Consider the following 22009-nt stretch of genomic DNA (forward strand, 5'->3'; position numbering starts at 1 on the left):
CTTATCCCTTTAAATACAACTGCTTACCACATTAACAAATTTCCTTCAAAACATTTACTAATTGTAAAACAATATTTTTATCCTCCTCCAAAAATTTCCTTTAAATATAACAACTTAAAACATATGCTTATCCCTTTGAATACAACTGCTTACCACATTAACAAATTTCCTTCAAAACATTTACTAATTGTAAAACAATATTTTTATCCTCCTCCAAAAATTTCTCGTTACAAAATACAAAGTCCCACCTTTAAATAACGACTCTTAATGCCAACAACTGTTCCTAATTAAGACTTTGACTTTTCTTTTCATGTATATTGTACTCTTTTATTATCCATCTCTAATCTTTTTTAAATTCAAATTTCATTTAGTTGCTCACAAAATCCGACTGTATAACCGACTTAAATCGGTATGAGACACATGATTATAATTTGCAGCTTTATATATCATAACTTTACAGGTTGAATTTCTAAACCTCGGTTTCAATTGCCTTTTGGACCAGGACGAATTGAAAAGCAAAGGGTCTCCTCTTCTTACGTTAGCAATTCAACATATAAAAAAATTGCATTTCGCTTGGCGTGACAGAGTGCATTATTTCGCATGACCTGGATTCTGATATTAATTGAAGAAATGTAGAGCAACAATAGAAGTGTGTTCGATGTATTATTGACACAATGTAAAATGCATAATAAAACTCAAAATCTCTCCAATTCAATGTTGTAAATGCTATAACTATATATTGGAAGAAAAGAAATGACTCTTCAAAGTTCATAGATTTTCAATTTATCTTGGTAGCACATTTTTTAGTCATTGTAGTATTCTATTTATCTATCAATCAAACTGCACGGCTATGGGTAGATTCATAGAATGGACAATTTGAGAATAATCTGATCGTATAATTTGCATACCCAAATGGGCACATATTTAAATGTCATTCTGATTTGGGACTTTCACTTGAATGAAAATTTCTTGTCAAAGAAGCACTGCATTCAAAGTATTTAAGCTACTCTGTAGCCCTTATTTGAATACCAATACAAAATCAATTTCGCAGAAGATCCCATAAACTGTTGTAAACCTCCACAACAGTCTGCTCTGCTCCCGTCACAAGCAATCCTTTCTCCACTTCTCCTTCGCCGGCACCAAGTCTGCTTATACAGTATTCCTCTGCTGTATACCACCCAGAACGTTGTGTGAAGATACCCATCCATACCCATCTGCCCTCCTCCACCTCCGTTGTATTTGATTTATACATTGTATATACCTTCAATTTCATACTTGGAGCAATGCAATTTACAACAACAAATAGAAGAATGGCATTGCCACTGGATAATTTCTCCTTCGCCAATTTTGGCTCTGAAGCAATATTCTGGGCAGCAAAGGAGCGAATGTCACATAGAGTCTGAGTGGTAAAAGAGCGAATGTTACATAGAATCGGAAAGGTGAAGGAGTCTAGAAGTGAGGCCGCATCAGGTACAGCCTGCGTACATACTATTATCTCACCTATTGATTTCTGCAAATTATAGGCATTTCAGAAATTAGCTAAAATGGAGTTTGGAAATATATTTTCTAAATTTTGATTATCTGAAGTAGCTCGTTTGAAATTATTGATGGAATGGGTTAGGGTTATTTTAGATGAGCTTATGCATATAATTTCAAATGAGCAATAGAAATAAATGAAAGCTCAAAATGTATTTTGATGAGCCAACAGAACAAATTAAGAGTTAGAATATGCTGTCTAATACAGATGAACAGAATTCTAAATTAGTAAGTATTGTTACCTGCATGCTTTGAATGCAAGCTTCAACACCTGATTTCCTATTTGCTCTGAGTCGCACTCTCCACAATCTTTCTAGGTGCTCCAAACTTTCTATTCCTGCCACATCCCACTTTGTATCTGCTCTCAACATCTCTAGTGCTTTGCAATGTTCCAATCCTTTTATTTTCTGAACACCATGGCAATCTCTGAGATCAAAATTGTTGAGAGAAGTCAATTGAGAGAAATTGGGAAGCACCTTCAACTTGGGGCACACCTTTATCCCCAGTAGTTGAAGTGAACTTGGAAGAATGCTTATCTCTGTTAGATTGTTATTATCCTCAATTTCAAGAATCTCAAGGGCAGGGCAACATTCTTGGGAGATAGAAATTATGGACATTTCTGTATCCCACAGCCAAATCCTCTTTAGGTTACACAAGGAAGAAGTAAGTGACCTTGCTCCTAGATCAAATTCTCTGATTGGACATTGTAATATATGCATTGTATGAAGATTAGAAAGTTGTGTAACTGATGTTGGCAAAAGTGTTACTCCTGTAAAGATCATGACTAATTTCTCTAGGCGATCAAGAAGCCCCAAAGAGTCTGGTAGACACTTCAGCTCAGGACAGAATTCAATCTGAAGAAAATTCAATGAGGATAAATCTCCAAGTGAGGCAGGCAAGCTTTCCAACAAGTCACTCCCTATCTCAAGCGTTCTCAATTTGCCCATCTGACAGATATTCATTGGAACCTCCTTTAGCTTCTTACAACCATACAGGCGGAGCTCTCCCAAGGAAACCTGATTTGTGATGTGAGAAGGCAGCTCTTCCAATTGCTTGCAGCCATAAAGGTTCACATACTCGAGCTTTGACATGTTTTTAAAAATATCTTGCTCTAAGGTAAGTTTAGCACAATTCATCAGGTGAAAATGTTGGAGGAGTATGAGCTTCTTAAAAGACTCTGGCAATTTCTCCATTTCCTTACAACTGAACAATTGTAGATGCCGCAGATTTCTCAGACTGCCAAAACTGTTGGGCAGTGATGATAACTTAGGACAGTCTAATTGCAGATGCTCCAGCGATTTTAGAAGGCAAAACTCATTTGGCAGAGTAGTCATTTGAGTGGGACCACTAATCACTACTTTTCTCAAATGACTGAGACATCCAATTGAGCTTGGAATTTTTTGGAATTTAGAGCATTCAGATATAACTAGCCTTCTTAACTGCACTGGTACCTGCAGCAAGTTCTCAATGAGATTGATGGAAAACATTCAATTATAAACATATTAAAAAGATAAACCAAGTTAGACAGGAAGATGCTTACACGACTGTCAAGCTCCCACAACTCTTCTAATGAGTGATTTTCCTTTCCTTTTTCATGAAGTTCTAAAACCCTCAAATTATTCAAAGAACCCAGTGAGCTAAGATTGTTGTTTCCAATGTTAGACCAGCGAAGCATCACCAATTCTCCTGAGATATCACCAATTATTTGATGATAATCTCCTTTGACCTCGAATATTTTCAATCCCATTGAAGAGGGCGGGAGGCTACAATATCCTGCTCTTGTGTTAACTATGATTTCTCCTTCTGGTGTGCGTTTGGGAAAATCGTCAACTTCATTTGTGGATGCATCTGTTTTAGATGCTATTCCTCGAATTTGAATTCTCTATTAGATTTTGAAAAGTAAAAACAGATTAAAAAGATTATAGAAATATCTGAGTTCTTGGAAAGGAGGAATGAAAAAAGTAGCTAGAGAACGTTTCTATTGATCAGTGAGTATCAAGGTGAGAAACTCACATGTTCTTCCCTATGAACTTTAATAATCTGTTGTGGTGACCAGAGGCGATAAGGCTGTTGCTGATTTGCAATTTCTCTTCCCAAATCTCTTAAATGATCGTGCATCTTTATACAATTGTTGTCATCAAGCTCAACTAAACATTTATTCAGAAGCCGCTCCCAACTGTGAAGGCCAATCCAATCTGATCCATCCCAAACATCAATTGCCAGTGTTTTCTCCTCTCCAATAAAGAAACAAGCAACATCTAAGAAAATCTCCTTCTCTTCATCATCTAAGGCATCATAACTTACTTTTAACTTATTTTTGATGTCATCAGGAAGTATTTTGGAGATCTTACGCAATTGGGCATCCCAATATTCTTTATTGGAGATTCCATGTAAATGTGCTCCTAGAACCTTTAGAGATAATGGTAATCCATCACAAGCACTAATGAAATTTTCAACCAGATCTTCGAAGCCTTGATGTGGAAAGGGTTGCAGAAAAGCATGCCAACAAAAAAGTTGTCTGGCATGAGATTGATCCAATTGTTTCATTTTGTATATGAATGAGATACCCCAAGACCTAAGGACTTCAAATTCCCGTGTAGCAACAACTATGATACTACCCCATCCAAGGTTGCCTATGATAGGCAACAAAGCATCTAATTGGTCGGTATGATCTACATCATCCAATATAATCAAAACCCGGACAGATCTCAATCGTCTGGCAAGCATAGCTTTCCCTTCTTCTACATTGTCAATTGATACACCTTTCAGACCAAGGTCCTCCAGCAATTTTTTCTGTTTCTTGTGCAGTGTACAGTTGTGAGCAGCATCTCTGATATCAAATAGAAAACTACACCTTTCCATGGACTCATAAACGTTGTTATAAAATTGTTTACAAAGAGTGGTTTTCCCAGAACCTCCCATGCCCCATATTCCTACAACTTGAACATTGTGATGGCGTTTAGCAGGTTGGAGTGTTGTCATTTCAAAGTCTTTTACTGCTTCATCTAGACCGATTGGATGTTTTGCAGCCACAAATGGCACAACTTTTATTACTTGCAAAATAGAGTTGACAATATTCTTCAGCAGACTTTCCTCCCCACTGAACAAAAACAACAACAGCACAACCAAACAGAGTCTCTCAACACTTGCACAGGATTCAGAAATTATAAAATACAACGAATGGGGAAGATGGTTCAGAAGAAAAATACAAAAGTACTTACTCCTTGTCATTAACAATGTGGCCGATATTGAAAGAAACATGGTGGAGGGCTTTCTTCCACTCCTGGATCTTTTCAGAGCTGTATCTACGCTTCTCTTCATGCCGAGAAAATGCTTCAGCAAAGACTCCCTTTGCATATCGGACATCATCAGGTTGAATATGGTAGAAAACGGGAATAATACGGGTGCCAGTTTTGAGCATGAATGCAAGCTCTGCCAAGCACCATGGGGATTGGGCATAGTTCTTGGAAAATACGGCGAGATGAAGTGCAGCATCTCTCATTACTGCTTCTAATTCTCTAGGCAAGGAATCACCCAATTCAAGCTCCTTTGAATCAAGAAAAGCCCTCAATCCCATTCCTTCAAGGGTATTATACAGCCTGATTGCAAGGGTATTTTTAACATCGGGGCCACGATGATTAATGAACACATCATAGGGCAACTTTTTCATTGACTTTATTGACGTACCAGTACTAGTAGACGAAGATGGTGCCATTTCTTGAAAGGGGTTTGTAATCTCATTCTGCGGTTGACTACTAATTAAGCTAGATATGGATGCAATACTCTGTGACTGAATCGTACTACTGCTAGATGTAGATGGGATGGAAGTGGATTGAATTGATCGAGTTGAATTAAAGAGAGAACACCAATCAAAGCAGCAAGAAATTAGGCTTAACACTTTAGCATTAGGAGAAGACGATGGGGATGTTGCAATATCCATGGAAGTGTTTGTATCCTCGTTCTCTGGTTGACGTCCACTGGTAGAAGCAGAATCAGACGCCATTGAATTGGATTGAACTGAAAGAAGCAGCAAAAGAGAGCGCACTGAAAGAAGGATTCTTGCTGAAGGGGTGAAGCACTTGGAATAGTTGGGAATATATGTGAGAAGATGAAAGTTTAACATACGCCTTTGATAGCCTGTTTCTGTATAGGAAAGAGGGTGGACCATGGCCATGTGAGAGGTTGTCGAATTTTGCACGAAAGGAATCACAAATCACGATGACCACCATGCAATTCTCGGTGGAATACAAGAAATTTCTAAGACAGGACACAGGGCAGGATGATGTGTGAAGCGAGTAGAAAGTCAAACAAGGCTGGCGTAGCATGTGATGGGCGGAAGGGACGGCGTGCAATAGCCGTGTTTGGCGATCAACTTGTGCATCGCATTGCAAAAGTTAGTCAATTACAATGAATATGAAAAAATTGGGATCTTGATAAGTCTTGGGCAATTAAAGAAGTCGAATTTAACACAACGTCCTTGTAAATTACACTTATTTTATATTTCTCGAGATGAGAAAAAATAAATATGAAGATACCTTTTCTTTTTATCATTAAAAGGCACATGTAACATTAATATATGCTGAAGAAAGCAATTTACAAGATAAAGCAATTTACAAGATAACAGTCTCCAAGGCAAGGATTTATATTTAGATTGAAAGAGATATCACATAATAATTTAAAATATGGAATTAAAATATATAAAGAAATAATTGAAATGTAAATATATTTCAAAGGGATATTAATCAAAGTTATAAATGAATCAACTAAACTACAAATATAAATAAAATTGAAGTTTAAAAAAGGTGTAAATAAAGGAAAGGGTATCATAATTCTAATCAAAAGTTTAGTAACAATCAATATCAAATGTTGAATAAAAATTTAGGTAAGAAATTTTAATTTCTGAAATACTACCTAAAACTACTAGATCAAAATTATTAAATATGAATGAAAAGAGTATATTTGGAAAAACTATAGTTATAAACAATTTTAAACAAGTATTAATCACAACAATAACTTGTCTAGATGAGATTGACCTAGTCATAAAATATCCAAATCACTAAGGGTTTGTTTGTGATGAGGGAATAGGAATACATATTTTAGAATTATTATTTGAGAATAGAAAATAAGAATACGTATTCCTATTCTTGTTTGGTTCAATAGAAATTTGATGTGGAATTCATAGACCCATAAATTTATGTTTCCTAAAATAAATAAAATTGGAATAGGAATAAGTATTCCAATTCCACCTATTTAGGTGGAATTCTAAATGCTCATTTTTGGGCCAAAATTGCAATATGTATTCCTATTCACAATTCCAATTTGGTGCACCCAATTGGAGAATTTGAAATTTTAAGAATTTTCATATGCCTATTCCACTCATATTCCTGTTGCCAAATAGACTCAAGTGGTTTCAAAATCATGCTTTGCCACTATAGTGATGCAAATTATTATAGTCCGAAATTAAATAAACATTGAAATTGTTTTGCACATTGACCATCTCTATCATGGCTCTATAAAAAAATTAGTACTTGATTTTCTTCAATTGCATGTGATATTTGGCTTTCTCTTTCAAAACAAAATGTAGCATCATTCTGGAGTTAAAAACAAGCATTTCAATTCCTCAATGCAAAAATAGATTAGAAAACATGGTTGAAGATTTATTTTAGTAAATATGAAGCAAGATAGTATATATATCACAATCTCATCACTAAAATGATTATGGAGTCCATTACCCAATAAAGCATTTTTTATCCTAATATACATGATACTAAGTATTTTTTATCTTCCATCTTTTCTAACAAAAAGGGTCCAAAAGATGTGTTTTAATCTATACTATCGCTACTAGGATTCAACTTGTGTTCATTAAGTCAAATTTATTAATCCATGCTACAAGTATAGTGGTTTACAAGATACCATATCTAATGAGAATCAATGGAGTACTTAGCACTTATTTCATAAGGATAGTGTTCATAGAGGTTTAAGTGTTGGACCTTCTTGGGAAGTCACCCATCCCAAAACTACTTCAACTCAAGTACACTTGACCATGGAGATTACCCAATATTTGACCTACTTAGCTCACTAGCCTGTTTGTAAAACCTTTAGAAAGTTTTGTATCTTATATGAAACATTCATTATAGAGTCCATCTAACTTATGAACTTTAAAATAGGAGATATTTTACACATCATTTCAAACTATGATAATGCTACAAAGATTCAACCATGTAGTTTCTAAGTTAAACTCATTGACCAATGTTTAATGAACAATATTTACAAGAACCCATCTCACATCAACATGAATGAAACACATAGCAATTATTACACTTAGGTGATGCTAACAAATGTGAGCATTGAGTCATCATGAAATGTATGTCATCCTATTACTAATCCAACTAAATAACACTTATTCATAAAATTTCCCCCCAAGATTAAAAACACTTAGCTTCCCCCATTGCAAAAGTCTTTAACAAGCTATGTAGCTTATACATAATTTAGTATAGAGACCCTTTATATCATCAAAAAATAATTAGGAGATATTTTACATAGCAAGTCAATTTGCAACATTGCTATCAGGATTCAACAATGTAGTTTTGAGTCAAACTCATTAACCCATATTTTATGAATAGTTACTCACAAGAAAATATCACCTATGAGACGATATGAAATACTTATTACTAATTTCATCTCAACAATAATCACATGGGATCAATCCCACTAGATAACCATTTAAGGGAAAGTGTTATGGCGGGATACAACTAACATCATTCACAACTTAATTTCATCCTTTGCAACTTGGGCCTATATCAATGGTGGAACCTTCCCTTAAACACCTAATCCCCTCTAATTCAAAGATCTATCTAGACCTCTGGCTTGTCATTTCCAATGGAACCCCTCAAGATACTGGTGTCACCTTTGGAGATAGGTAGTTGACTTTGGGAGTGGATTTAGGGTTGTCAAACAACCTAGCTTTTCTCCATGGTACTTGCCCCAATGTATGCTTGGAGGAGCTTGAGGTTTCAAAGATCTTGAAACAAAGATAGAAGGGGGTATTGGTTGGTCAATCATCTCTATATCCATCTAGATAGTGACTTTCTCTGAGCTTGGTAGGTAGGTTCTTAGCTTATAGGCCTACCATTGATATGGTCATGAAATGGGTATCCACTAAGTGTAAATTCAAATGATTTTTTGAGGTTCACTAATACATTATAGGTCAATTTTTGACCTTTTTTTTGAGCAAGCCCTTAATTAGCTTGTTGAATAATTTTTTTTTCTATTTTTATGCCCGAGTTGGTTGAAGTTTTGATCAAATTAGGTTTCCCAATTTGGTCAAAATTTTGACCAAAATAGGTTCATAATAAAAAAGAAAAAGAAAAAAGTGCCATAACGTGATCGATTTGGCTGGAGGAGGTTGGATGTGGTTTGTGTAAGCAGGAGCCATTTGAGATAAGAGCATTTTGCATCATTCTATTTTCATTTAGGTTCTATTTTGAAGTCCGCTCCATCAATACTTCAAATCATTTTTTTTCTTTGTTTAATGCAAACTGTGATAGTCATGTCTTTGGAGTCTTAATCGCTAAACATCATGGAGGATTATGGAGTCTTAATGAGTCTATATGTGCCTTTGTATTGATTCTAGTAATGGTCTACCCATATTCTATACTTTATAGGGACAACTTCACCCATGGTCTTAGCTAAGAACCCAAACCCCAACATCGAATCAATTTACTTATACTATGCTATTAAAATAATAATAAAACAATAAAACTCACTCAACCTATGCTAAGTGACTTACCTCAATGCTTTCAATACTTTAATTACCAATCTATCAAATTTACTTAAACTGAACAACTTCAAGTGCTTCTTAAACCAACATGTTATATCTGTATCTCCTCTTAGTAAATTGGACTTGTTAAGTGTATATTGTCTGAATGATACAAATCCATTCATTGTCACCAATATATAATGACATCTATATGAGTTACATAGATATATTTTTAAAAAAAATTAAGCTCTTTCTTAAGGGAAAAAGTTGGAGAAAACAACAAAGCTATTGATCAAAACTCACTTTCAAAGAGTAGATCTAAAGAGGAGGTTACAAGTTATTTTGATGCTTCTATGCCATATTTTGGAGGTGTGTGCTATTTTGGGTCTTATTGGTTGCTTCAACCTCGTGGACAATATTGAAATCTTTTATTCATTCATTTAAGTAGATTACCTAGTTGTCTTTTTGGTTTAGTGTTCACTAAATTCTGGCTTGGAGTATTTTCTCTTGTGCATGTTTGGGATTTTGAATAATTTAAATATTGTGATAAAAGTTAATGGTTGTGATATTTGATTAAAACTCATTGTTGTGTTTATTTCAACAAATTTCTTTTTTATGTTTGTTATTTTTTTTCAGCATAGAAGTTTGTTCCAGATCTATTATGCTTATATTTAAGCCTTGATGTTCAATCTATTATGCCAATATTTAAGACTTAATGGCCTACCTTTCTCAGGAGAGGGAGAAGTTTAACTGCACCAACAGAAAGCTCAATGACATCCTTCATGAACCAACACAAAGTATGTGTTTGCCCCTACCCTTGCCTTTGCCTCCATCATTGATTTTCTTTAATGAATTGATTCTTTCACAAGAGTTGATTATAAGCAAAGGGAGAAAAAATACAATAGATATATGACATCATGCCATGTCATGTCAATAGAAGAAAATGATGAAACACATCCATTTCACAAGTCAAAGATAGTAGAAAGTAAAGGTTATTTGCATCACAACATGATTGAAAACAATGACCACTAACATGTGTCATCATTTTTTAAAAGAGAGACCATTAAAGGGAAAGGGAACCAATACAATAGATATATTATAACACTTCATATAAATTGAAGAAAAAGTCTTGAATGATGAGATATATCCAAATCACATGATCAAGTAAATCGAGAAATCAAAGATCATTTGCATTAATAATATTGACTACCAACATGACTTATTATGGACACATCACATCATCTCACATTTCTTCATATTGAACATAGAAATTACATTCAAAACTAACAACTTCAATGTTGTTTGAAATAACCATCTATTACCAACATGTCTCATCAATAGTTGATTATAAGAAAAGATAAACACATATAATAGATATATCATATCATATGACATGAATTAAAGGAAAAAAAACTTGAATGATAAAACATATCTATATGACATGATCAAGTGAATCAAGCAATCAAAGATTACTAGCATTACAATTTGATTCCAAAATCATCATGACATCTATATCAATCAAAATGATAAGGAGTTCTTAACTATAATTATCTATTTTATTTTTAATATCACAATTATATTGACAAGGAATTATTCTAATATGAGATTTTCATGAGCATAGTTCCCCACTTCAAAGATTCTATTATAAACCAATATGTTGATGATAGCTTCGAATTCATCTTCATTGATTTTGAAAATCCTTAAACTCTCTATAAGACAAAACAATAGCTCTATATTATTAAGAACTTAGAGTGCATGAAATTAGCTATTCAATAGAGCTATGGATACCTTTTCCAAAGAAAATATTCATTTATTCTTTCAATATTTTTCTATTCCTTTTCACATATTTTCATATGCTTTTTCATGATCCTAGTGGTATAAATGTTGTTATTCCAATATATATAATTTTTTGTTAAAGATTAAATTAAATTAAATTAGTTATGATAAATCATTTTAACTCTTTCCAAATGAGTTTATCATCCTTGGCCACCAAATAAACTTTGGGGACTCTTCCATATCTCTCCTAGCTAAATAAAAATTCTTATTGGATTAGAGAAGACTTCTACATAAGCAATTTCACTAGCCCAATATCCTACAATCTCATTCAAATTTCTATTTTCCTCCTTAGAATAAGGTTCTGAATTTGGATAGCTCACTAATCACCATGGGACAAATGGATGTTTGTTTCATTACTTTTTAGTAGAGATTAAAAAATATCTTTACATATAATAATAGATGAGGAAAGCCCTTTTCCACACATTCTTTGGATGTTTGTTTCATTATTTTTGAGTAGAGATTACAAAATATATTTACATACAATTATAGATGAGGAAAGCCCATTTTTACACATTCTTCATTTTATTTGATAAAATCTTAATGAATCATAAAAGCTATTGGAAGTACTAGGTAGTAAAACATATACTTCAGAAAATTATCAAGAAAAATGGTTATATAGAAAATACAGTGCTATCCTCATTTACATATGTGTGTCTCACTTGCCTGCCTGAACAAAGTCCTTAAATGTTAGATGTGTATTTAACCAAGTCAAGGCTCAACAAATTCAGACATAAAAGTATCTTTTTGTTCAAATTGATTGATTGTGAGAAGTCTTGAATTCAACTTAGGCTGACATAAAAATGTCTTTTCGAGTTTGTTTAAAGACATTTTGTCATGTTACTTTACATGGAATTTGTTTCTGATTGAATATTTTTATGAGAGGGTGTGTCTAAAGATAACAACTTTCTTTTGATTTTCCTTCTTGGGAATTTAAGATGTGGAGTTACACAATAGAGCTTCTTCCCAATCCAAAGTTCAAATGTGGATTAGAATGCTGATGCACTATCAACTCAAACTTCTACTCTTCCTTCTTAAAGATTACTAATTCGCTTCTTGGTTCCTACTTCCCTCCAAGGCACTTTGAGTCTCAATATGCCAATCCAAGACTTAAGGTATCCAATGCTATCTTAAAAGAAAGATTTTACAATTGTTTCAATCACCCAACCTTCCACTTAAATGTTAACTGACTATATATCAGATTTGTGGCCTTTAGCCTACTTGTAGACTAAGTCTCTCCTAGTGACTTCTCTCCAAACAAGTATGAGATTTTGGTTCAAGGCTTCTTAGGGTGGACTTCGAAAGTTTACATACAATCCTTACTTTTTCCCAAACAAAAATAATTAGTTTCACTCCAACAATACAAGCAACTACAAACATCACTCTAACCTAGGTGATTAAATTAGGCTAGGGTTTGCTAGAACTGTCTCCATTGGGTGCATAAAATTAATCTATTAGTTTGGTGACATCCTACAAACCAAGAATGAACTATTCCATCCAAAAAAACTAGCTCACAATCTTCCCTTGCTGATTACTTGCTCAAACATGGCATTCTAAGGCTAAATACATAGTCATATGTAGCCTAGGGAAACAAGTTTGAAGTGGCTAATGGGATATTCCTCTCCTGAGCCTTTTAAGTCTCAAAATGCATCCTACCTACTTGCATTTAACCAAAGGGGATCAATTTGCAATGGTGAAATTGCAAGTTATGGGCATTTCTTGGCTTCAAACCCTTGAAATGAGGGTTTCAAATCTGCAGTCAAAAAATTTCTATAACTACCTCTAAAATCAAACAAATTCAACCAAATCAATTGAAAATGAAAGGTAACAAAGGAATCCAACTTCAAATGTGTGTCATCTATCTGTACCAATCCATATAGAGCTGTACAAAATAAATTTTCTCTAGAAAATAAGTTTTTCCCTTCTTAAAAAATGTTGATTCTTCCATACAACTTGATGATCAGTTATGATATTGACACAATGAGTCTTAAATACTTTCATCCTATTCGTTCAAACCAAATTTTGATGTTTATGAATGTTGGGAGGCCAAAAAGACATTTTTGACAACTTTTCAAAATTTACGTTTTTGCATATTTGTAATTTCTTGTCAAATATGAAAACTTTTTGCATTTTTTATCCTAATGGGCACCAACTGATCCCAAACCTTTAGGAATGGTAGGAAATGCATGTCTAAGGTGAAACAAACTTGTTTTCCATTATTGAACACCAAAACACTCAAAAACCAAGAAAACTCAACCTAGTGGACTAACGACTCTCTTGGCTTATAAAGTGACCATAAAGAACCTTGACCACAAAAAATGGATGGTGTTAACACATCACATCCTTATTACATCACAAAAAAAGAAAACCAAAACTCTTCAAGAAGGAAAGGCCTAGGTGCCCTGCACCAATTTAAGATAGTTGTAGAGAGAATTGAAACTGTTCTACTTTTTATACTTATTTACTTACATATCCATAATATGTTTAACATATTTGAAACTATGTTTTGGGGGTATATTTGTTAAATTTGGTTTTTAATGATTGTAACATCAAAACATTGTGCCTTTCCTTTGTTTGGAAGAACTGGCATGATGTTTGGAAAAAAAATTGAAAATTATATCTATAATTATTAAAATATCATTTCAAAGTAAAGTTTAAGATAATAAACATTCTGCGTGTCATATAATTCCTATATTTAGAGGAAATTGAAAGGTAATAATTTTTTAAAATTTTGTCTACAATCTTATTAATATATACTACTTTTGGGCATACAATGAGTTGACAATAGATTTTACACACTCTAAAGACATTAGTAAATTATAGTGTATATCCATTTTATAATTTAACATACACACACTTTATAATATTTGGTAGGTAAACAATAGTCTTCATTAGGTATTTTAGTGATGAAGTTCAAAAATTGGTGAATTAAAAAATATTTAGGAATTTACATCTTCAAGAAGAATTAAGAATTAAGTGACACAAAGGAGGATATTAACAAAGAGAAAATTTGTAAGAAAACAACTTTTCATTGATTATAATATGGGTGAATTTGAGCGAGGTGATGAATTTTTTCTTTCAAAAAAATATGTGCAAATATAAACATTAAGTACAACATGTCCAATATTTTTGTAGCTATACACATTAATTAGATCAAAGTTTTCCTTCAAAACCATATGTGTAGATATAAACATTAAGTACAACACATCCAATATTTTTGCAAATATATACATTAATTACACCAATTTTTTCTTTCAAAATCATGTGTAGATATAAACATTAAGTACAACATGTCCAATATTTTTCCAAATATACAAATTAATAACGCCAATTTTTTCTTTCAAAATGTGATATATTTTCTTGTGAAGGAAGACCACATCTGACAATATAAACCTAGAACAAAATAATGAGACAATTGCTAGATTGTGGTCTTAGTTCCAAAGAAAAGTTGATAAATGTAATTGTCCTTGCAAAAAGTGTAAGGGCTTAAAGAATCGAAGAGTTCTAAATACAATAGTCCAGAGTCATTGTAGACCACATGGTCATGTTGAAGGAGGCCACAATTCTCATTGATTGGTGAATGTGGATTTCCAACTAGAGGAACATGAAGATGTCAATATCCAAGCTAAGGATAATGCTCCTATGGAAGAAAATGATAATGTTTCAGAGGACATGATTAAAGAAGGTATTGGCACAATTGATCAAGATGATCACGATGATGGTACTAGAGTATCTGATAATGATGATGATGATTGTCTTGATATACCTATACTTGAGAAGGAATATGAGCCCCTATACCAAGGCTTCCAAATAACTCTTCTCTTTGTTATAGTGTTGTTGGTGAACTTGAAGGTTATGAATGGTTTATATAATGTAGCAATGTCATGTATCTTAAGTTATGTCATTTTTTTCATCTTCAATGTTAGCATACCATTACTATTCATTATATTAACAATTCATATTTGTTTTCATATTTTGTTACCACTATCAAACATTCTGCCTCATTTCTACTGAGAATTATCTACCATTATAAATCAAATTAGAATGAAGTATCAGACAATAAATGCAAGTCCCAATGATCACATTCTATATCATAAACAACATGAATTTGTAATAGAATGCCCTCATTGTCATATTAGTAGATATTAGTTAGATCAAATAACAAAAAATGTGCCTCACAAGGTTATTCAATACATTCCCATTATTCCATGCCTTGAATGATTATTTAGGTGCACTAGCTTGGCACAATTTATGGATTGCCATGCACACAATAGAAGTCAAGATGAAATTATATAAATGCCTATAGATAGTTTTGCATTTAAAGACATAAAAAACATGGCCATAATTTAAAGAAGAACCTCGTACTCTCAAGCTTTCATTGGCAGCAAGTGATGTCAATCCATTTGGAGATACGAGATCTATTTAGTGTAGCCTATTTTTGTTATTAACTATAACATTCCTCCTTGGATGTCCATAAAGAGGGAGCACCTAATTTTGTCAATGATTGTACTAGGTATTTTTTTAATTTAATAGTTATCTAAATTAATTTATAAACAATGCATCAAAATGGTCATAATAATTATGTAATATTTTTGTTCATTCAATTACTAGGTAAGTACCAAGTTATAGATATGAATGTTTATATTGAGCCCCTTATTGATGAGTTGTTGAAGTTATGGAATGGGGTTACTATGTATGAAATCTTTATATTAATAGGACAAAGACAATTTCAATTACATGCAATGCTTGTATGGACAATACATGATGCCTCTGGGCTAACTCATTTTTGTGGTATGTTATGTTGTTAAGGTCACATATTTTTAGTATGTTATAGTTCTTACACATTATTGTTGTATGTTTAAGTTGTGCATGATAATTTTACACAATCCAATTATACATGATCTTTTAGGTCTAAACAAAGGAAAAATTTGCATGTCCAATTTGTGGTCTGAAGATGAAATGTCGTCATTCAAGAAGTTTACAAAAGTAAGTGTTTGATGAGTTTAGGCATTTTCTCCACAATAATCATAAGTATTAAATTAATGAATATTTTTAATGGGAAAGAAGAGACAACATCAAGGCCACGAAGAATGACACCTCATCTATGGAAGTTGGAATATGACTGACTAAATTGTTGATGTAATGTTTATTGGATGATTTTTGTTTTAAATTTATACTTTGATATTGCCTTTTATTTAATAATGACTTAATTGATGCTCATGAAGGTTGTCAAGGCATCAATGACCAACTTCATAGAGGAATACAAACTTATCCTACTCAATTTAGTAAGTTAATGTACTATAAGGATCTCTCAATCATGCATTTTTTTGATGATATGCATATTGTAAAGAATGTTATAGAGAATATTAAAAATATTGGCTACAAGGCATGATAGAGAAAAAATTGTCAAAATTTATAATGACATTTATGAATTCAATCATGCACTGAAAAAATTTATTGAATCAAATAGCAATGGAGACCACAAAAATATGAGTGCCACAAAGTGATGTATTAATGGAGCAACAAAGTGATGTATTAAAAGAAGTCATAAATAAAACAAAATTTCCACAGGTTTTGTTGTAAATATAAGTAGTCTTATATCAATGAAAGGTGATTTTGGGCCAAAGTTGAAAACACATGATTGACATACCTTCATCAAGGTAAGTCATGTTCTCTATTTACATCATTTTTGTAAAATTGCATATACTTTTTATTTTATTATTTCATAATATTTTGAAAAGATCAATTTTTAATGATTGAAGCATGTCCTACCTTTATCCCTCCCATGCTAGTTTGACAACAATATTAAACAAGTTATATATGATCTTAAAAAATACACAAGGTTAGAAATATTATTTCTTAAATTTGTTGTACACATATTATACTTATTACTTGCCTTACCTTTTATGTAATTTATTCTATATTTTTTTAATCTAAAATCTTGTTTATATGTTCTTGTGTTTTGAATCTCTTTTAGGTGGTTATCATCTAAAGAAATTGTTTATATATATATATATATATATTGGAAGACAAAAATTCCACAACTTATGTGTGAAATACAAAAGTGTCTAACTTCAATTTTTTTATATGCTCAAGAACACTACCTAATACATCAAGTTGAGGAGAATGAAATGTGTAGACCAGTATAAACTAGGTCAATGTGAATGGTTGAGAGCCACTTGAAATTTATGAAGGGCTTGGTTCAACAAAGAGTGCATCCTGAGGGTTCTATGGTAGAGGAATATATAGTATACCAAGCCATTGTGTACATTAGTGAATATATTCCCAAGCTTGCATCTAAGATCTATGTAAATTGCATTTTGCAACCCAACCCCATTAATAGATTCAAAGGGAAGTACTTGATGGGGAAAGGTAGATTGAGGAAAGTGAGAGATAATTATAAGATGTTATTGGAGTTAATTAATCCTTATCCATCATCAATATAAGTCATTTCTAAGTGTTCTAGTTATTTTCCTTATAGTTGGTCATGTGGGACGCACTACATTTTTATATTGCAAACAATCTTGATTGAATGGTGATATGGATTCAATGGTTTCAAGAAAATGGTCACTAATTAACATGGGATGGTGTCGCATCATTGGTTAAAGAAGATCTTCGTAATGGAGATCTCAATGTTAGGCCAATGATAGTTGATTTGATGAAATAATTTGATAAGGAGGACGATGCTTAGGTGAAGCTCTACATCTCAAGCTAGGGCATCAGTGCCCTAGCTCTATTTGAACGTTGTGTTTCCCTGTGTTGTGTTAATGGGTGTTTGGTGTTTTTTGGGTGGGGAACTAGGTCAACTTTTCTTCCTATGATCTGATCTTTGATTGAGCCATTGGAGGGAGTGTTTATAGATTGCATGCGGGGTCCGACCTACATTTTTTATAGTTTCCTTTGCTGAGCTTTGGGTGATTGGTCTTTTCCATTGTTGGTGGTCTGTTTTCTTGTGCCTTTGGTGTCTTCTCTACTATGTGGGGAGGAAGGTCTGAAGGTGTGGGATTTGGTGGGGTTTAGAACAAGGGTAAGGGGAGGATTCCCTCTCCACCCCTTTGGAGTTCATTTTTATTGGCTAAATGGAAAATGTTAGAGTAAATAATTAATTTATTAATTATTTATTCTATTACTTAAGCTTACTTAGGTAAATGTATTTATTTAATATTTTGTATTTAATGCATGTAGTGGTTAGTTGTTGACAACACAGGAGTTTGTTCCCCTCTAGTATGTTCCACCTTTTTTGGATGTGTGTTGAGTTGTCATACTTATCTTCTACCACCTTCCAGCTTGTTCTACAAGCTTCCATGAGCTCTTTATAAGTGGGCTCTCTCATTGTATTTTCATTAGGCATTGTGCATATTGTAAATACATTTTCTTCTTGTGTTTGCACATATTGTTTCTCATGTCCATTTAGGGTTTTTCCCTTGCTCCATGCTCTTCCTCTCCTTGTCTTCTCTTTGATAGGTTCTCGCATGCAGGTGATCTTGGCTATCTTTGGAGTTGGATTTCATTAACTCCAACAAAAAATTCTGGGGGTGAGATGTCGATGAGGAGCCCTTACATAAATTTTCGAGCAGCAATAGGCTCAAAATATTCAAATCAAGGGATGAAGACCTTTGATAACAATATGTTTGCACTGAATTCTAGGATTGTTGATTTGGGGCTATCTAATGGCTCAAGGATTATGAAGATGAACGACTGTCTAAAGAGGTGCAAAGAGAAGCCAAAAATGGTTATCTGATTGAGATGATTGCTGAAGATGTTGAGTATTATTCACACCACTTAGTATAATGTAAGTTTTTGGGGATGAGGGTTTCCTTGCAAATTTTGGAGGTTTGGGCCTGGAGGACTTGGGAGCTAGAGGGGAAAATGGAGATTATGTTATTGGCAAACAATTATTTCATGGTTACTTTTAACTGCACTGCTGATCGCAATCGAGTATTTGAGGGGCGCCTTATTTTCCTAATAAGGTAGGGTTGTTTATCAAGTCATGGCATACTGGATTTGACCTTGTAGAGGAGCTCCCTAATCGTTTCCTAGTGTTGGTTTGCTTACCACAGTTCCTAGTGGAATGCTATCAAGAGGATGTGCTGCACTTTTTGGCCTTGGTGCTTGGTAACCTTGTGGGGACTTCATTGCAGACTTTGGGTAAAAAGGTAATGACTTTTGTGCATATTTGTGTTGAAATTGATCTTAGTAGGCCTTTACTCAATGTAGTAGAGATGTGTGCAAGTTCTTATTCTTGGGTGCAGTAGTTGGATTATGAAACTCTTCCTTTCTGATGTCAGCTTTGTCGAGAATATGGCCATTTGCAATGGAGATGCCCAAGATACAAGTTTAGGAGACCCAACCTTCATAGCCTATGAGTAATCTTCTTGATATAGATAAGGGGAAGAGTATTTCTCTGGATGAGGTAGGGGTTTCTAATCGATTTGCCCCAGTTAATGCTCAAAATTGAAATAGGGGTCAATAGAAGCCTTTTTAAAGAAAAGCATTATGAGGGTACCTTCAATAGATTTAAGGTTTTGGATGAGCTTAGCCAATAGGAGGTGAACCTAGGATTGATCAACATGGATCAAGGGCTTGTGGGGTTAGCTCAGGAGGATCCTACTCTTGATGCTTCTATGGACCCACAAGGAGATGATTGTCAGCACTTGGAAGTGAATTAGCAAAGGGGAGTTTCTGAGATGCAGGAACCCTTGGCCATCGTCTCTATAGTAGGGGTAGATTTTTCATCTATTGGGAGAAACATTGGTTCAAACTTGGTAGCAAAGACTAAGCCTCCTTCCAAATTGGGCAATTTGAAGAAAGACATTAATAAGGGTGGGGCAGAGAAATTTGTTAAACCTAGAAAAAAAAAGGATATGGAAAAGATTAAACTAGCGGGTGAAAATTTGGTGGAGTCAGGGGTAGTTAGGGCTTTGGATTCTATTTTTTCATTCCCCTTGAAATGATTGTTTTGACATGGAATGTAAGGGGCTTGAACAGTGGCCCTAGACAAAAAGTGGTTCATGAGTTAGTTAGAAGGCAAGGTCTTGATGTCATCTTTTTGTAGGAAACTAAGTTATCTATTGAGAGTATGCAAGGTTTGACACCTAAGTTGTGGAGAATTGGGGAGTGCCAGTGCATTAGAGCTCATGGAGCTTTGGGAGGTATGGTATGCTTATGGAATCCTTGAAGAATCTAGCCTCTTTGGTGGATTTCCTCTAAATCTTCTATGTCTATGATTGCTACTAGCCTTGAGATAGGGGACGTCATATTATTTTCCAATAATTATGCTCCTACTAATTTTTAGGGTAAACAAGGTTTGTGGTCTCACATTAGATTAGTCTGTAGCATGTTGCCTTTCCATCCTTGGATGTTGGCTAGGGATTTCAGTGCCATTTGTGAGTTGGCTAAGAAGTGAGGTGGTATTGGAAGGTTGGAGCCCTCTGTGCTACTACTTTGAGACAATATCAATACCTTGAATCTTTTTGATATCAACCTAACAATGGCCAATTTACCTAGAAGAATTGTTAGGCTGGTGAGTTTTGTATTGCAGAAAGGTTGGACTAGTTTCTAGTTTCTTGTTACTGGGTTGGAGGGATGTGGTCATCTTGCTTTGAGATCTTGGATTGGAGTGGATCAGACCATTGGCCTATCAAGTTGGCTCTAGAGTCAACTAGGGTACTTTGTAAGCCTTCTTTTAGATTCCAACTCATGTGGTTATGGGACCCATCTTTGAATGATTTGGTTTCTAATTGGTAGAGGAAGGGAAGACCAACCTATGGTATGTCAATGTATGTCTTTGCTAAGCTTCTACAATATGTTAAATTTGAGCTCAAATAGTGGAATCATCTATATTTTGGGAATGTCTTCCATGCAAAGGCGTTGGCCCAAGCAGATCTGGATGACATTACAAAGAGGATAAGAAAGGATGGGATTAGAGTTGAATTGCTTTAGGATGAGGCTTCAGCTATGAAAATTCTAGAAGGATGGGAACTATGGGAGGAAATTTATTGGAAACAAAAGGCTCAGATTGAGTGGCTCTAGGAAGGGGACAAAAATACTACTTTCTTCTTCAATTCTGTTAAAGCCAAGCACAATAGAAATTCTATCTCTGGATTGGTGAATGATAAGGGAGACTATCGTTCTTCCTTCCCAAAAATTTCTAGAGATGCGATGCAATACTTTGAGTCTCTCTTTCATGAGCACTCCCAAGGGGGGTCTCCAGAGGAAGTGCAAATTCTTTATTGTATCCATTCTCTTGTTTCTAGGGATATGAATCAGAAACTCATGAGAGATATCTTGCTTGAATATCTTAAAGGGATTATGTTTAATATGAAGAAGGGGAAGGCACCAGGTCCTAATGGTTTCCTAATTGATTTTTTTCAAGAGTTATGGGATATCATCAAATTTGATCTCCTGGCTGTGGTTCATGAGTCTCAACACAATAAGTAGATGTTAAGGGCTCTAAATGCTATGTTTCTTACTCTTATCCCCAAGAACGAGGGGCCTAATAGGTTGAGACAATTTTGGCCCATCTCTGTATGCAATTTTATCTATAAAATTATTTCTAAACTTATTGCAGACAGGTTGAAGAAGGGGCTTGTAGATTTGATCTCTAAAGAGAAAAGTGGTTTTGTAGCTGGTAGGCAAATTCTAGATGACATTGTCATTGCAACTAAGGCCATCCATTCTATGGCTAGCTCAAAAGAAAAAGTGATGTTTATCAAATTGTACATGGCTAAGGCTTATCACAGAGTTAGGTGGTCCTTCCTTCGAAAAGTTCTTAGTGTTTTTGGCTTTGCAGAAGAATGGATTCTATGGGTTTGGAGTTGTGTTACTTCAGTTTCTTTCTCAGTGCTTATCAATGGGAGTCATTTTGATCTTTTTGGGACT

At 34.1% G+C, this 22009-nt stretch overlaps 1 protein-coding gene across 1 annotated transcript; it reads right to left on the reverse strand.

Annotated features, from left to right (window-relative positions):
• Window positions 1–875: 875 nt before the first annotated feature.
• On the reverse strand, window positions 876–5750 carry LOC149546248 (uncharacterized). The gene is made up of 5 exons (XM_089791104.1): window positions 4758–5750; window positions 3550–4636; window positions 3077–3418; window positions 1779–2987; window positions 876–1510 (listed from the first exon to the last, which is right to left on the reverse strand). The coding sequence occupies exons 1-5, from the start codon at window positions 5708–5710 to the stop codon at window positions 1040–1042; spliced, it is 4062 nt and encodes a 1353-aa protein (XP_089647230.1). The 5' UTR covers window positions 5711–5750; the 3' UTR covers window positions 876–1039.
• Between the last annotated feature and the right edge of the window lie 16259 nt (window positions 5751–22009).

This window comes from Cupressus sempervirens, chromosome 7 (assembly GCF_028749045.1).
Source record: "Cupressus sempervirens isolate cs-2001-9-10 chromosome 7, ASM2874904v1, whole genome shotgun sequence".
In the NCBI taxonomy this organism is placed as follows: domain Eukaryota; kingdom Viridiplantae; phylum Streptophyta; class Pinopsida; order Cupressales; family Cupressaceae; genus Cupressus; species Cupressus sempervirens.

Bases quoted from the DNA above. Each gene is read 5' to 3' on its own strand.
- LOC149546248 (XM_089791104.1), bottom strand. From the start codon at position 5,710: ATGGCCATGGTCCACCCTCTTTCCTATACAGAAACAGGCTATCAAAGG. The intron at 3,419-3,549 runs GTGAGTTTCTCA...AAAATCTAATAG, and splicing joins AAGTTCATAGGGAAGAACAT to AGAATTCAAATTCGAGGAAT. The intron at 1,511-1,778 runs GTAACAATACTT...TATAATTTGCAG, and splicing joins CTTGCATTCAAAGCATGCAG to AAATCAATAGGTGAGATAAT.